The sequence below is a fragment of the Phalacrocorax carbo genome, chromosome Z (assembly GCF_963921805.1).
Source record: "Phalacrocorax carbo chromosome Z, bPhaCar2.1, whole genome shotgun sequence".
Taxonomy (NCBI): domain Eukaryota; kingdom Metazoa; phylum Chordata; class Aves; order Suliformes; family Phalacrocoracidae; genus Phalacrocorax; species Phalacrocorax carbo.
The window spans coordinates 46,012,799-46,027,861 of record NC_087548.1 but is presented as its reverse complement, the minus strand read 5'-3'; the positions used below and the strand labels follow the sequence as shown (position 1 = coordinate 46,027,861).

At 39.1% G+C, this 15,063-nt stretch overlaps 1 protein-coding gene across 13 annotated transcripts in view; it reads left to right on the top strand.

Moving 5' to 3' along the window:
* The window catches only part of CDC14B (cell division cycle 14B), a 51,649-nt gene that overhangs the window by 14,695 nt on the left and 21,891 nt on the right, over nucleotides 1-15,063 (top strand). For all 13 annotated transcript variants that reach the window (XM_064438827.1, XM_064438826.1, XM_064438825.1 and 10 more), the window contains exons 5-9: nucleotides 6,327-6,403; nucleotides 11,408-11,474; nucleotides 12,873-12,935; nucleotides 13,844-13,931; nucleotides 14,275-14,505. In XM_064438827.1, the coding sequence (XP_064294897.1) occupies nucleotides 6,327-6,403; nucleotides 11,408-11,474; nucleotides 12,873-12,935; nucleotides 13,844-13,931; nucleotides 14,275-14,505 (526 nt within the window). The remainder of the gene's footprint in view (nucleotides 1-6,326; nucleotides 6,404-11,407; nucleotides 11,475-12,872; nucleotides 12,936-13,843; nucleotides 13,932-14,274; nucleotides 14,506-15,063) is intronic.

Sequence of the window (15,063 nt, the reverse complement as noted above, 5' to 3'; positions counted from 1 at the left end):
TATCTGCACTGTTCAGGCCTTACCACTCTACCAAAGCAGCAGTGATCATCTGAGTTGATCTCTACAGTGGCTTCTCTTGATTTTCGCCAGGACTTGGCTGTGGTGAGGAAAGTCTGCTTCTTTCATCATTGCTTCTTCTATATTAAGAAAGAAAATGTACCTCTGTGCCCTGTCCACCCAATTCCCAAGCTCCCCCCTCTCCCCTTGGCTGCATTAACTTAGTAACAGTGTTTTTTTTCTCAGGCCTGGCACTAATTATGTACTTGGAGGGTGACCCTCCGAGGGTACCGCCCCATGAACTGCTGTAATTCAGGTCACCTTCTCCAGGACTCATCTCTGTACTTTGTCTATTTTCTCATCTTCTTTCTTCAGGGTAAGCAGTGTTTCCTTCATCCGTTCTGATCTGTAGTACTGTTTTTTTGCCATTTCAGTTTGTTAGTGTCCTTCCTAGCTCTGGGCCTAATGCTGGGTAGAAGCTGGAGGTTGCAGAAGCAATTAGCACCCATCTGTGTGATGTTGAACTGCTCTCTGTTCTTACTGTGGCATTTGCAGAATTATCTCTGGCTAAGCCGTGGGAAAGCAGGCAAAACTGTTTGTTTAGTGGTCCAGACTGACTGGTGGTAAATGGGTAACTGCGGCAGTGCATAAATTACAAGTGGGTTAACCAAGTTTACCCTCAGCTATGTTTTGGTGAGAGGTGCATGTGCCTGACAAGTGAGTGGGAGAGATGAGATGGACAAAGTACTGGCCTTCCATTTAAGCAGAAGTTGCCTCGAGTCTTTTGACTTTCTCTGTGTTCGTGTCCTCTAAAAAGCTACCTTCTCTGAATTACATTTGGAAAATCGTGACTGTTCTTCATGAGGGCAGCTTTTCTTGCTGTTTGTACTAGGTTCTTGCTCACGACGTTCTTGCCAGACTGCTTGTCTCCATAGAAGAAGAGTTGCTCTTTGAGAGTCCCTCACTATACTACTAGCTTGCTTTCTTAGCTGCGGTGAAGTACTGATGTGCCCAGCGCAGTCAGTTCCCAGCTAACAGGGTTTTCTATACTTCCCCTCCGCTGTTTAAAAGGTAATTGGAGGTTTCTTGCTTTTGTTTATGATAAACAAAGAGAGTTGCCAGACACAGGCAGCTATTCCCTCTCTGCCACTTTTATCCACTTAATGACCATGTTTCTGCTAATGAAGGGAATGTTGGCCACATGTGCATTTCTTCAGTACACCACAAATCCATATAGGAAGCTTTTTATTCTAATACATTTCTATTTTAATTTTGCTGGATTTAACCTTTTCTTCTACGGAATATTGCTAGAAAATTTAATGTATTAACTGACTAGTATGTCCAATGGAAGTTTTAATGAAATAAAATATTTAATACTTTTAAGTTATAGTAAAATTATGCATGTGTGAGCTTGTGTTCCAGTCTGGTCACACACAGTGGTTATTTGTATTTGTTCAGAATGGGTGGGTTGTGATTATTTGCAGTTCAGAGCACCTCAGGCTATTTTGGGTGAGTGGCATTTTTGGAACATAGTCGTATCACATGAAATTTCTTGTAAGCAGTATAAAATGAATCATCTCATCATTTTCCTGCTTTTAAATCAGTATGGTTGGTAAAATGTGTGATTTAGGTAGCAACCTTAAGTAGATTTTGCAGTTAAGCATGAGCAGGTGGATAAACTTGATTACACTAAGCACATCGTAGACATAAATTTAAAGTGTTATTTACAGACCTGAGTTGATTTAATTTCTAACAGTACATCTAACAGCATATTTTAATATCCTATTTAATTTTCCTGAAAAAGCAACAAGTTATGTCATAATGATTATTATCAAATATGTTTTGTCTTGCATGCAGCATTACTATTTCACTTGACAGTCCCATATATTATTAAAGATTAAGATGCCTTTTTCAGTGAGAGCCTCCTTTACTTTTTCATCAGGAATACTTTTCATTCTGTTGTGAATACCATTTTCATGATCGTAACGCCAATCTAGGACACCTTTGTCTAAAAAATAAGGCTGGTTTGAAAACACTTAATATGACTCGGACAATAACATGCTTGCTAAAAGAACTCTCATTCTGTGGTTGATTTTAAATGCTCTTAAATAAAGACTAGGTCACCTAGTCCTGCAAACCCTTCTGTTTCATTCGGAGAACATTATAGTGCCTGTTTGACTACACAGCGATACTGGCAGGAGTAGTGCTTGAGTGCACCTTTCCCAGTACTCCACGCTTGGATGGTTCTTGACCATTCATAGAGCTGCCTGCAGTCCCTTAATTAGAAACAGATGTCCTAAATGAAAAGGATGATTAGAGCAATGTTAATGGTTCAACTGCTAATCGCAAATTTCTGGCTGTATTTTGAAGTTCAGTAGGATATTTTTTTGTATGCAGAAAGAAAGCAAATTTTTAAATTATTGGTATACAAGTGATTGCACAGAGTGATGTAACGGTATATTATTTTGGCTTGAAAGATGACAAGTCCCTATAGTAACAATTCTTCTGGAAGGAACTTAAGTAAAAGCTTTGTAAAGGATTCTAAGAGTTTTTCCGTGTGTATTTGTGTGTGTGCGTTCATGTAGATGTGTATGGACACCCATCTACACTTGCACGTGTTTGTAGGAGAATTGTACGACCAATGCAGCTGTACTTGTGGATGATTTATTTCAGGTCTGCTGAATTTTCTGAGTTTTATTTAAAAGCTGCAGTTTTTGAATTTTTTTTTTTTTAAATATTTGCCTGACCTGCAGGAAAGGACCCCCTTGGGAAATGAATGTAAAATTCTAATAGACTTTTCTCCATTTGTATATACAAGAATGGATGAAAACTATGCTCAAAAATGCCTTCTGCTAAATAACAGTTAATAAAATTGCTTTAAATTTATTTTAATGTTTTTAATCTTTCTAATAGTAGTACTTGTGGTTGCTTTATTGCCATTAACTTAAGAAAACAACTTATTTCTGAAAGTTTCTGTCATCTTAGAAGGCACAGCAGAAACATAACATAATCCGCATCTGGACAAACTGGTTTCAGCTGTTGTGTATTTTGATTTCTGGAGGTTATGTCTTTTCCCATTTCCCCTCCTTCCCCCCAGTACGTGAATTTACAAATATATCTTTGTTTTGGTATTCATCAGAGCAACATTTGCATTCTTCTCTGCTATTTCAGTTCTGCTTATTGCCTCAGAAAGTCCTACTCTCTTTCAACACTTCTGTTTACTAAAGGTCACCCTGGTCACTTTTACTTGCTCTTTCTCATTTACTGGCTTTCTTTAGTCCTTTGTTCACCCACATTATTCCAGTGAAATTGTTCATCCTTAAGGCTTTAGTGGCTTCCTCCCAGTCAGAAACAGTGTGTGAGTGTGCGTGTGTGCGTGTATATGTGCTTGCGTGTGTGTGTATTAAAACCCTACTACACTGCAGTTTCAGTTTGTGTCCGGAGTATGTTTTTGAAGTGATTCTTGCCTTAAAGCCTGCTCACTGCATTTTGGTTCAGCTCATTGAGCAGTCTAGGGGCAATCCCAACAGGAAATGGGTGTTCAGTCCACAGGACCAGACCAGAACTAGCTGTCAAGGTTAAAAGCTGCTGGAAGTGTATGGTACAGATGTCACATCTTCAGTGCTGGCTCTTAGACTACAGATGCATTTCTGCTGGTGCGCACTACTTCCTAATGCAGATGTGGCATCTGCTGCCTTGAAGTCTGTTGCTTCCCTGGGCTTTGCTGCTCCTTCCCTCACTCCTTCAGTCTTACCTGTTTCCATATCTGGAATTTGGTTCACCCACGACCTGAACCCATGCTCCCCTGTGTTCAACCTCCATCCAGCCTTGCTTGCATCCAAGATTTCCAGCTGGGTGCTCTCTTATGGTCTTAAGCTGTGACAGAAACTGATCCCGTCTCCACTGTGACTGTCACAGCTTCTTGTGTTGTGTTACTGCCAGGATAATTTCCTTATGAAGTAAGTATCTCTTTATGGTCTTTCCTGTTCTGTGTAGGGACTGATTGCCATTCTTCCCTTTTGAAGCACTCCACACCATTGCACCTGTCCAGACATCCTCATACTAACCTAATTTTTTTGTAAGCCACTTTTCACTAAGAACATCTGACCATTTCATCAACTGCTGTCTCTGCAACTGCTCACATGTCGTATCTTGGGTGTGCAGCAGTGTCACAGCTGAAGTGTAGCAGGATCTCTCTTTGTTTCATAAAACTCAGAAAACAGTGATTCAGTTGTACAGGAAGTATTGCGTAATTTGGCTTAGTAGCTTGTCCACATTCAAAAATGCCATCTTCTTGCAGTGTGCTTTTTGTATGCACTGGTTAAAGCTCAGCTGAGATACAGGAGAAATAATTGGTCTTTCTGAGATACATGCGCTTACAGCATTAGCTAGTATTAGCTGCATTTCTGCTTGCTTGTTGTACAAGTAGTACTCTCTGTATGTTACCCTGCCTTAGAGCGCTGAATCCCAAGTTTTTTCCAGGTGACTCATTTCTGGCTACAAACCCTTTCTGCTGTTTGATTACCTTCTGTTTGCTAATGCCATATCAGGTCTCTGGTTTCTAAGTTTTTCTGGGACAGGGCTCTGTTTTTGGTAAGCAAGCAGTACTAGATTTATATGGTTGCTAGCAATATGTGTTCGCTGTGCTGCAAGATGCAAAGTATGACCGTATCAAAGCACACAAGTTGAAATTTCTTGGAACATAACCTTTATATCCAATTCAGGCAATGGATATTCCTGCAGAATAGAAAGTGAACTCTGGCATCTGAGGAGCAGCTATTCAATGATATTTTGGGGGCCTCTTCAGTGTCTTTTCTATTCTGGGTGTATGCTTGCAAATATAAATGCAAAAGTCACTTAGCCCTCCCCAGTGAAAGCACTCACGCACAGAAAACATGCAGTTTTTATTATTTAACTAAACTACTTAAACAAGACAGATCTTTTTTTTCCTTTGTTTTTGCCAGTTGCACAGGAAGAATGCTCAGAAAATACTTAACACAGTAATCAACTCGGGAAAAATGAAAGGGATCACCTGTTGCCATGTATGTTTTAGCTGTAAGTTTAGGATGTGTTTCAAGCTGGATTTGTTTGGGGTGTTTTTCCGTAGCAACATCTGTTCCTCCTCTCATTCTCACCTCACAAGAATGCATATGTGTGAGTGTGTGTGTAGAGAGGATGTTAAATTTGTTCAAACTGGCTTTGCAGCAGCATCAGAGAAATTTGAAAGGCAATGCCAACTTCTAAAAAAAAAATGTCAACAGCAACAGAAAGCAAAAATGGCCACACTTTGATTTTTGGGGGATGTTTAATTAATACTCATACTTTCAAAAAACCTTTAGGGAAAAGGTCATTAATGTAAGAGATGTAAATAATTTTACTAAACAGTAATGAAAAGAATAGCTTTCTGTAGTGTGTTAAAGCTTAGTTAATGTCATTTTAAAGAAAAAGAATTAGCTTAAAATTACTGAATATTGACCAGTGAATGACAGCTTGTTATTAACAGTTGTTATCTCCTGGCCATGCTGGGGATGGTGTTTGATGGTACTGGAAGACATGGTTTGCATAAAAGAGGAGTTTTACAGTATTCTTTAAGGAGACCTTAGTGTTGGAGGCTATCCAAGAGGGATTGGAAATGTCATGATGGAAGACCGTATGGATATTTTTACTGAGTTGGTCCTTTGTGATTTCTTCTGAGTGTTTTTGACAGTAGAAACTTTGATACGTAGTGCATCAAGTACATTACTTCATTCTGTTCTTAGGATTTTGCTTCTGAAGCTACAGATTGTTTTTTTTTTCCTTTATGGCATCTGGATGTAGTTTCTGGATACTGCCTCGCCACTGCAAAGGAGGAAGTACAGGTTTTGGAATAGTGCAAATGTACTGCTGGAGGAAAAGCAAAACGTACACAATTTACTGTTTTAATCTTGTCTACTGCGCGTACACACTGTTGTGTGGACCAGATGATTCATAGCTTTGCTGATATCTCTGTGGGTTTTGTGTTTTGATTTACATCTTAAAAGCTTAATTAAAAAAAAATAAATTTACAAACTGGTCCAGCAGAGTTGCAGCAGAATTGAACAACTCCTGCACAAATCAATGAGTTTTGTTTAAAAATACATATTCCTCTAGGCTGACCAGTATTTTATATTCTTTATGTTAGTTTTTTTTGTTGCACGCTTCATACATTTTTTCTTGATACCACTCTCTTCCAGCACTTTTGAGCTCTGTGATAATTAAGCCTTCTGTAGTAAACAAGTGACTTGAAGTTACTAATATCAATAATAAAATAATCTTTGTATATTATTTTCTGTCTTTTTCCACAAAAATAGATAATATACCTGAGAGAATCCCCAGAAGACGTGTACAGGCTTATATTGGCTGGAAGCATTTCATATCTTCCTTTCAGGTAAGTAACAAGGTGTCAGAACTTTCTGTACCTTGATATTTTGAAGAGGAGTGTAGCATTTATCAGTACTAATTTGAGTGGGTTTTTTTTTTCTGAAGTTTTAACATGTGATGCATTCACTGCCTGAGCTTTAAGTGCAGACAGCTGAACAGGGGTGTTAGCAGCTGGTACTGAAGTATACTGACAGAAGGTGAAGGAGCCACGCTGCTTTGTATGCACTCATGTTGAGCTTTTTGATCTACATTGCTTCTCACTTGGCAGTCTGGTTTTGTGCCAGTAGTTGATAGTTAAACATATCAAAATAGCTGTCATTCATCACCAATGGCTTGTAATACTTTTAGCACTCCATTTTTCCTACTTGTTGAATGTATGCAGCAACCTACAAATATTGTTTTGTGCATAAAGAATGCTAGCTAACCTCATAATGTAGTGTAACTTTAAAGTATTTGTTTTGACCGGTGAGGAAATGTGTAAAACCATTGGTTCATCGTTGCTCAACCCTGAAGGAATGTAATCCTGAATGTTTCAGGCCACAGACTTCTCTTTGTGGTATACGCTGCACTGATTAATGTAGCAAATAAAGTTGATCTGTTTTGCAAACGAACAACTTCTTAATTTCTTCCAAACGAGAGTTTGTAAAAGTTGGACTAAACTAACATTCCATTGGCTGCAGCAATATGCAGGAAAGAACGGCCAAAAAACTTTTTAGAAGGCAAGTTTACTGTCCAAATATATTGTTATGGGATGATTAATTCAGTCCTTGCTTGTTTGTGTTTTCTGGCTCTTTTGCTAAGAGGTGGGCTTTTGATGATTCGAATTTCTGTTACTTCCCCACTGCTGCCACCACAGTATAATGGTGTAGTAGCACTTCTCTTTATTTGCATACTTCCATCATCCCATTTCTCACTTCTAAATTCCATTTTTATATTCCCAGAAGAACAAAAGTTGTACTTAGGAAGACTGTAAGGTTTGTTTCTAAATATCATAGAGGTGTATGTGGCTGATGAAGATAGTAGCTTTTCACTCAAGTCATACACCCTGCCCAAATTCACAGGCCACCTCTTCAACAGCACTACTGAAAGAAATGCGAAGATATGTTAAATAATAAGACTTACTAAGAGCTGACTTCTGAAGACATGTCCAGTCTCTGCGATAAAAGACCCAGTCTGTTGAAGCGTCTGCAAACTTTACCATTTTCCTGAGTTTACTAGTGCAACTGAACCTGGTGCAAATAGAGGTTAATGATCAGCTGAGATGTTGGTCTGGGCTCTGTTCCTTTAAGATCTTCCTATCTGTGCAAAAACCAGTACCTTCCCATGGAATAATAAAATGTCAGTCAGGTAGTTGCTACTTAGGGTGATTATCAACATGAAAACATTTGTTAGCAGGACGAAAAGAATTTCTTTCACTTACAGAATCACAGAATCTTGGTGAGTTTGGAAGGGAGCTCTGGAGGTCATCTGGTCCAACACCCCTCAAGCAGGGTCACCTAGGGCTGGTTGCCGAGGACCACTTCCAGATGGCTTTTGAATGTCTCCAAGGATGGAGACTCCACAGCCTCTCAGGGCAACCTGTTCCAGTGCTGATCACATTCAGAGTGAAAAAATGGTTCCTGATGTTCAGAGGGAACCTCCTGTGTTTCACTTTGTGCCCATTGCCTCAGTCCTGTCACTGAGCTTGGCACACTGAAACCGCTGAAAAGAGCCTGGGTCTCTCTTCTTTGCATCTTCCCTTTAGGTATTTATATAGATTGATAAGGTCCCCCGAAGCCTTCTTTTCTCCAGGCTGAACAGTCCCAGCTCTCTCAGCCTTTCCTTCTACATGAGATGCTCCAGTTCCTTAATCATCTTTGCAGCTCTTTGCTGGACTCTCTCCAGTATGTCCACACCTCTCTTGCACTGAGGAGCTCAGAACTGAGCACAGTACTCCAGGTGTGGCCTCACTAGTGCTGAGGAGAGGGTGAGGATCACCATCCTCGAACTGCTGGCAATACTTTGTCTAATGTGGTCCAGGATACCATTAGCCTTCTTTGTCACAGGGCACGTTGCTGATTTATGTTCAATTTGCTGTTCACCAGGACCCGTAGGTCCTTTCTGCAAAACAGTTTTCCAGCTGGGCTGCCCCTGGCCTGTACTGGTGCATGGGGTTGTTCCTCCCCAGTGCAGGACTTCACACTTCTCCTTGCTGAACTTCATGAGGCTTCTGTCAGCCCATTTCTCCAGTCTCTCAAGTTTCCTTTGGGTGGCAGCATGACCCTCTGGCATATCAGCCACTCCTCCCAGGTTTGTGTCATCAGCAAACTTGCTGAGGTTGTTGAAGGAACTCTCTGCGCCTTCATCCAGATCATTAATGAAGATGTTGAACAGGATCAAACACAGTATTGACTCCTGGAGTACACCACTAGTTCCTCTCTTCCAACTAGACTTTGTGCCACTGACCACCACCCTTTGGGTCCAGCCATTCAACCAGTTTTCCATTCTCCTGTCTGCTTGACCAGCCCACACATCACTAGCTTGTCTGTGAGGATCTTATGGAGACAACATCAAAGGCCTTACTGAAGTTCAGGTAGACAATATCCACTGCTTCCCCCTCATCTAACAGGCCAGTCATTTCATCATAGAAGTTTGTCAAACTGGTCAAGCATGATGTTGCCTTGGTGAATCTATGCTGACTAAACATGATTTTCTTGTCCTTAATAGGCGTGGAAATGGTTTCCAGGATTAGCTGCTCCATCACCTCTTTGGGGATTGAGATGATGCTCACTCACCTGGGGATTCCTTCTTGCCCTTCTTGAAGTTGAGGGTGACATTTGCTTTCCTCCAGTCTTCAGGCATTTCTCCCAGTTGCCATGATTCATCAGAGATTATTGAGGGTAGCCTTGCAATGACATCAGTCAGCTCCTTCAGCACTCATGAGTGTGCATCCCCTCAGGGCCCATGGACCTAGGCATGCCCCATTTGCTGAAGTATTCCCTAACCTGATCCTCTTCCACCACGAGTATATCCTACTTACTCCAGCCTTTCCCCCTGGTTTCTGGGACCTGGGATTCCTGAAGGCTGGTCTTGCTAGTAAAGACTGAGGCAGAGAAGGCATTCAGTACCTCAGCCTTTTCCATGTCCTGTGTAAGCAGGTCCCCTGTCTCATTGAGCAATTGGACCACGTCTTCCCTAGTCTTCCTTTTGTCACCTGTGTACTTACAGAAGCCCTTCATGCTTTATTTGAAATCCCTCGGCAGATTAAATTCCATTTGGGCTTTAACTTTCAAACTTTGTCCCTGGATGCTCAGACAATGTCTCTATATTCCTTCCAGGCTACCTGTCCTTGCTTCCACCTTCTGTATGTTTCCTTTTTGTGTTTGAGTTTGGTCACAAGTTCCTTGTTCATCCACGCAGGCCTCCTGGCATTTTCACCTGCTTCATATTTATTGGGGTGAACTAGTCTTAAGCTTGAAGGGACACATCCTTGAATATTAACTGGCTTTCTTGGGCCCCTCTTCCCTCTAGGGCCATATCCCATGAGACTCTTCCAAGCAGATATTTGAAGAGGCCAAAGTGCTCTCAAAAAGTCCAGGGTTGTCAGCTCGCATTTCACCCTCCACCCTGCCCTCAGGATCCTGAACTCCTCCATTTCATAGTCACTGCATCCAATGCTGCCTTTGACTTTCACATCCCCAGTGAGCACCATCTTGTTGGTGAGTATGAGGTCCAGCAGAGCACTGTTCCGCATTGGCTTCCGTATCACTTGGAGGAGGAAGTTGTCACCAGTTCATTGCAGGAACCTCCTGGATTGCTTATGGCCTGCTGTGTTGTCCTTCCAACAGATATCGGAATGGTTGAAGTTCCCCATGAGCTCCCCATGAGTGAATGTGAGGCTGCTCCTCTCTGTCTGTAGATGGTCTAAGCCACTTGTTCTTCCTGGTCAGGTGGCCTAACAGACACCAACCACAAAGTCACCTTTACCCATCCTCTCTTTTGCCTGAATGGGGTTCTGTTATTTCTTTCTGCTGATTTTTTCCCCCTATCTTTCACATTGATTCGTTAGGGAGGAAGAGGATAGAAAAAAATTTTAGAGACAGCCATCCAAGCTCTTCAGAAGTTCTTTCTCCTCTCAACTGAAATTTGAACATGATGTATTTTTTACTTTTTTGAAACATTAATGATTCTCTGCTGATGAGGACTGCATGGTCACAAAAGAAGGTGTTCTGCCAAGACATAATATTCTTTCATATAGATTCAGTTTAAATTTATTTTTTGACTTGACGATAGTATTCCTGTAGAATGCTTACCCTACAGTGTTTATGGAATCTAATAATGGTCACAAACTAAGAACATGCCATTCTTGGATTAACAGAATTTTAAAAATTAAAAAAAGTTGAAAGAAGGGTTTGTAATGAAAACCAGTTTCTCCTCATGTTTAAGCACAATAACTATTTTATGCATCTTAAGGGAAGTCTTTTAATATATCCCCACAAATACGTATCTTGACAGTTTTACTAAGACGAAGCTGTTCATGTATACAGAGTGTGCATGGGCACAGCATCATTTTTGCTTTTAAATTGGGTTTGAAGAAAAAAGTTGCAGTATATGAAAATTGGACTTCTTTGAAAGTGTACTTCAGGAGAAAATGTTCTAAGACTGTATGTTAGAATATGATACTAATTTAGGCATTAGCCACCAGGACTTTGTGTTGTCTGTTGTTTGTTGACATGGACACTGAAACATGCCAGTTTCAATGTTCATGTCAGAAATTGAACATGTCAACTTTACCAAAACTATGACAAGATATCTTACTCTTGGACCATCTGTTAACATAACTTATTTTATGTTTTGTTATTATTGCAAGATGCAAGGTGGGGAAATTAAGTAATCATTTGACATAATTATTTTATTATAATAGTAATTAACTTGAAGCAATTTTTAAAGGTGTTTTAGAGAAATAACTTCAGTTGCTTTCACTTGGATTAAAATGTGATGATTTTGCTGTTTTGGTCATCATGTCTTATAGGGATGCTTCCTTTGGTACTTGCAGTTTTCATCTGACATTGCTGGACTGTTTTCACGCAATAAGCAAGGTCAGTAAAACAATATTTTTCATATTGCAAAAGGTCAATAAATATTGCCCAGCAGAAAAAGGCAGCTTAGGAAGCTAGGATCCAATCAGAGCTGCGCAGTAGCAGATTTTCTGATTGTTGCCTAGCTTATTATGTATTATGCATTGTAACAAAAGTTCTAGATACAGCATCCATAGAAGTTGACCGATACCAATAGAATCAGCTAGTGAAGATTTTAAAGAGGGAATTTTGAGTTTTATTTATGTAATCTTTCAGGACAGTCATTCACACCTTTAATCCAAAAGGGTTGTGTGGTGGTAAGTTTATTATATGCCCCCCTGGTGTTACATTCTAGGCTGAATATAGTCTTTGAAAGTGGTTTTGAATCGGTTGATGATACCTTGTAGATATTTGCAGCATGGGCAATGACTTCAAGTTTTGCTTTAGTAACACAAATAGAACAAATGTTAGGAGGCAGGTGCTTTTCTTTTTAACTACAAATTATCATAATCCAGTGTTTTATAGCAATACAGTCATGAAGTAACGTGGCATTGAAGGACAGGGGAATTTATATGCATTCTTGTTCTCTTTTTCTTTGGTGCAAGTAGTGAAATGGGGAATTCTGCAGCTCTCCACCCTACTACTGTCTTTTGTATTATGTGTGTCTCTGCCAAATACTAGTGTTTTTACCAATTAAGTCAGCTTCTTGCAGATTTGTGATTTTTCTCATTTTTTGGGTGTTTTGGCGTTTGCTGCTGGTATGCCAAGAGTGGTGAATTGCTATTCTTCTTAGTACCGGTAAACAGCAAGGAAAACTACAGAAGATTATGCAAGAGGAGATTAGAATGTAATATTTTAAATATCTGGAGATACAGGATTATCTGTGTTTGTGCTTCCTGACTTAATAAGTGGGTAAAATGCCAGTTACCCAAATGTTTACACAACCATTATATTTAATACTGTATAAAAACTGTATGCTTAGGACTGTGTGTCTGCAAACAATTTAAAATCAATGAAGATATTATCATTGTGATGAGAGCGAATAGCATTTATGCACAAAAATATTTGCAATCCTTGAATGCAGACTTTAGAATGTACTCAGAGTTTTAATAGATATTTTTTGCCAGTTATTCTTCCCTTTTTTATTTTGTACTCCTAGCAGTAATAAAAAGACTGGATGTTTCTGTAGTGTGGAATTTTGTAGTGATTCAATGAAAACAGAAGAGTGAATTTGCTTGTATAACTTCACTTGTATTAAAATTTAGAAATCTGGTTTGAACCAAGATTTAGTTGATCTGTGTTTTTTTCAAATATATGAAGAAATCTCTGTGAAAGGTGTTAAGGAGCTTTCAGTAACCTAATAAACCCTCCTCATTGAAAAGATGCTGTCTTTGTTAAAAGCTGTATTCTGAATTTTAGGCTTTGCAATATGGTTTCCTGGATTTCAATACATTTGATGTAAATGAATATGAGCATTATGAAGTAAGTATTCATTATCAGTCTTCTGATTTGTTTGCTGTTACTAATCCTAAGATGATTGTTGTTTATAATATGTGCTTTCTTTTTGTAGTATTAGGTTTTATTTCTGTTTTGTCTTTTTAAACTTTGATTGTTAAATAAAGGTGTGTGGTTAGAGAGATACTATTAAAATCCAGATTTAAGCATAGTCAGCTGCAAACATAGGGGGGAAAGCAGAAAACAACTGGAAATAAATACTTTCTTCTCATATTATTAAAGCCCTGGAAAATGATTGGGGAGTGGGAATTTGGCCACCTTTTAGAGGTCATGCATATTCGTGAGCAGTTTTGATGAGAAACTTGAGGGCATACAAGTCCGAGTCTAACTAAGTTCTGGAGAGCAATCAAAGTATGTATCTGTGAACACACAGCAAAGGTACAATAACACTCTTTGAGGTAAAGAAGGGCTGGGAAACTCCAAGCCTACAAAATTCACTTTGGGGCATGGGAAATGAATGTGACTATGAAAGACTGCAACTCTTGATTGTATGCAGTCTCAGAAATGCAAAGTTATCTGTAAAGAGAAAATTATGTGTTCTTAGAATCTAACAAAAATCAGTATTTAAATTGTGAATGAGATAAAGCCAAAGTCGTAATTTAGAAACCTATAAAAAATTAAAAATCAGAAGTTGCCCTTCATCTGAAGGGCAGTGGTTGTGTTGTTCTAAAACTCTAATTTAGAAAGAGAACATAGGCATGAAAAGTGAGGTTGAGAGCATCTGGCATCCTCCCAATGGAACAGAAAGCAGGCGACTAACATAACTTCATTTGGCAAAAATTGTACATTACTTCTATCTAGCATGTATTTTGAAACAATAAGGAAAAACCTGAAAATACAGGGATAATGATAAACCAAGCATTTTCTCTTGACAGAGAGCAGAAAATGGAGATTTTAACTGGATAATACCAAACAAATTCATTGCCTTCAGTGGACCTCATTCAAGAAGTAAAATTGAAAATGGTATGCTTAAAAAAGGAGGTGGGGGACACAAGCCCACTGCTTTCTTAGTTGATTGTTATCAGTAAGAACAAGCTTTAAAAATTGTTCCTCAAACAGTGTGTTTTTCCCTTGGCTCTTTTCTTTTATAAGAACCCTGGCAGTAAAATTTTAATGCTTGGTTTAATTGTATCTGACCTAGGTGATTATGTTAAAATTCCATTTTCAGTTAGTCAATTTCTTTATGTTGAACATGAGTTCTATTTTGAAAGTGTTTTCATCTCTGTTTTTTTTTTTTTGAGTCTTTGTTTATTTCTGCAGTTTGAACCTTACTCTCTTTTTTTCTTCACCTTCTTTTTTCAAACAGGCTATCCCCACCATGCTCCAGAGGCTTATTTCCCATACTTCAGGAAACATAAAGTTACCACTATAATACGCCTCAACAAAAAATTGTATGATGCCAAGCGATTTACAGATGCTGGATTTGAGCATTTTGACCTCTTCTTTGCTGATGGAAGCACACCTAGTGATACTATAGTTAAAACATTTCTAAATATTTGTGAAAATGCTGAAGGTGTTATAGCCGTTCATTGCAAAGGTATAGTGTAAACACAATTTATATTAAAAGTGATGCTTATAGTTACATTTCCTGAGGTATTTTGCACTATAATTCTGTTATATCTGGTTATTAACATCTCTGCCAAACAGCAGCTTTTCCCTACAAATTTGTTCTATGCTTCTGCTCTGTACTTCATCTTCGAATTTTTTTAAGTTCCAGAAAAATCTTCCCAGCTGTTTCCAAGAACAATGTTGGGGAAAGTAAGCTTGCCAATATTAACAGCTCTTTCTTCTAGAAAGTGTTAGTACTTTCAAAGGGTGCTTTTGAGCCAGAATTTGAAGTCCTGGCAAGGCTTGTAGGTCTTACTGAAGAATACATGGTTAAATATCAATGCAGCTTTTCAAGGAGATTGCTCATAGAGTGTTCTTTCAGAACCACAGAGATCTTTATCCCTCAGAAATCCTTTATACTAGCTACCTTGGGCATGCTCTGAATATCTGTTGCCTCCAGAGTTGGACTGCCAAGGAAAAGACACTCATGCCCAGACACGCCCAATGCAGCTAGATGCAGTTTTCTGTGCTTCTAGAGGAACGTTTC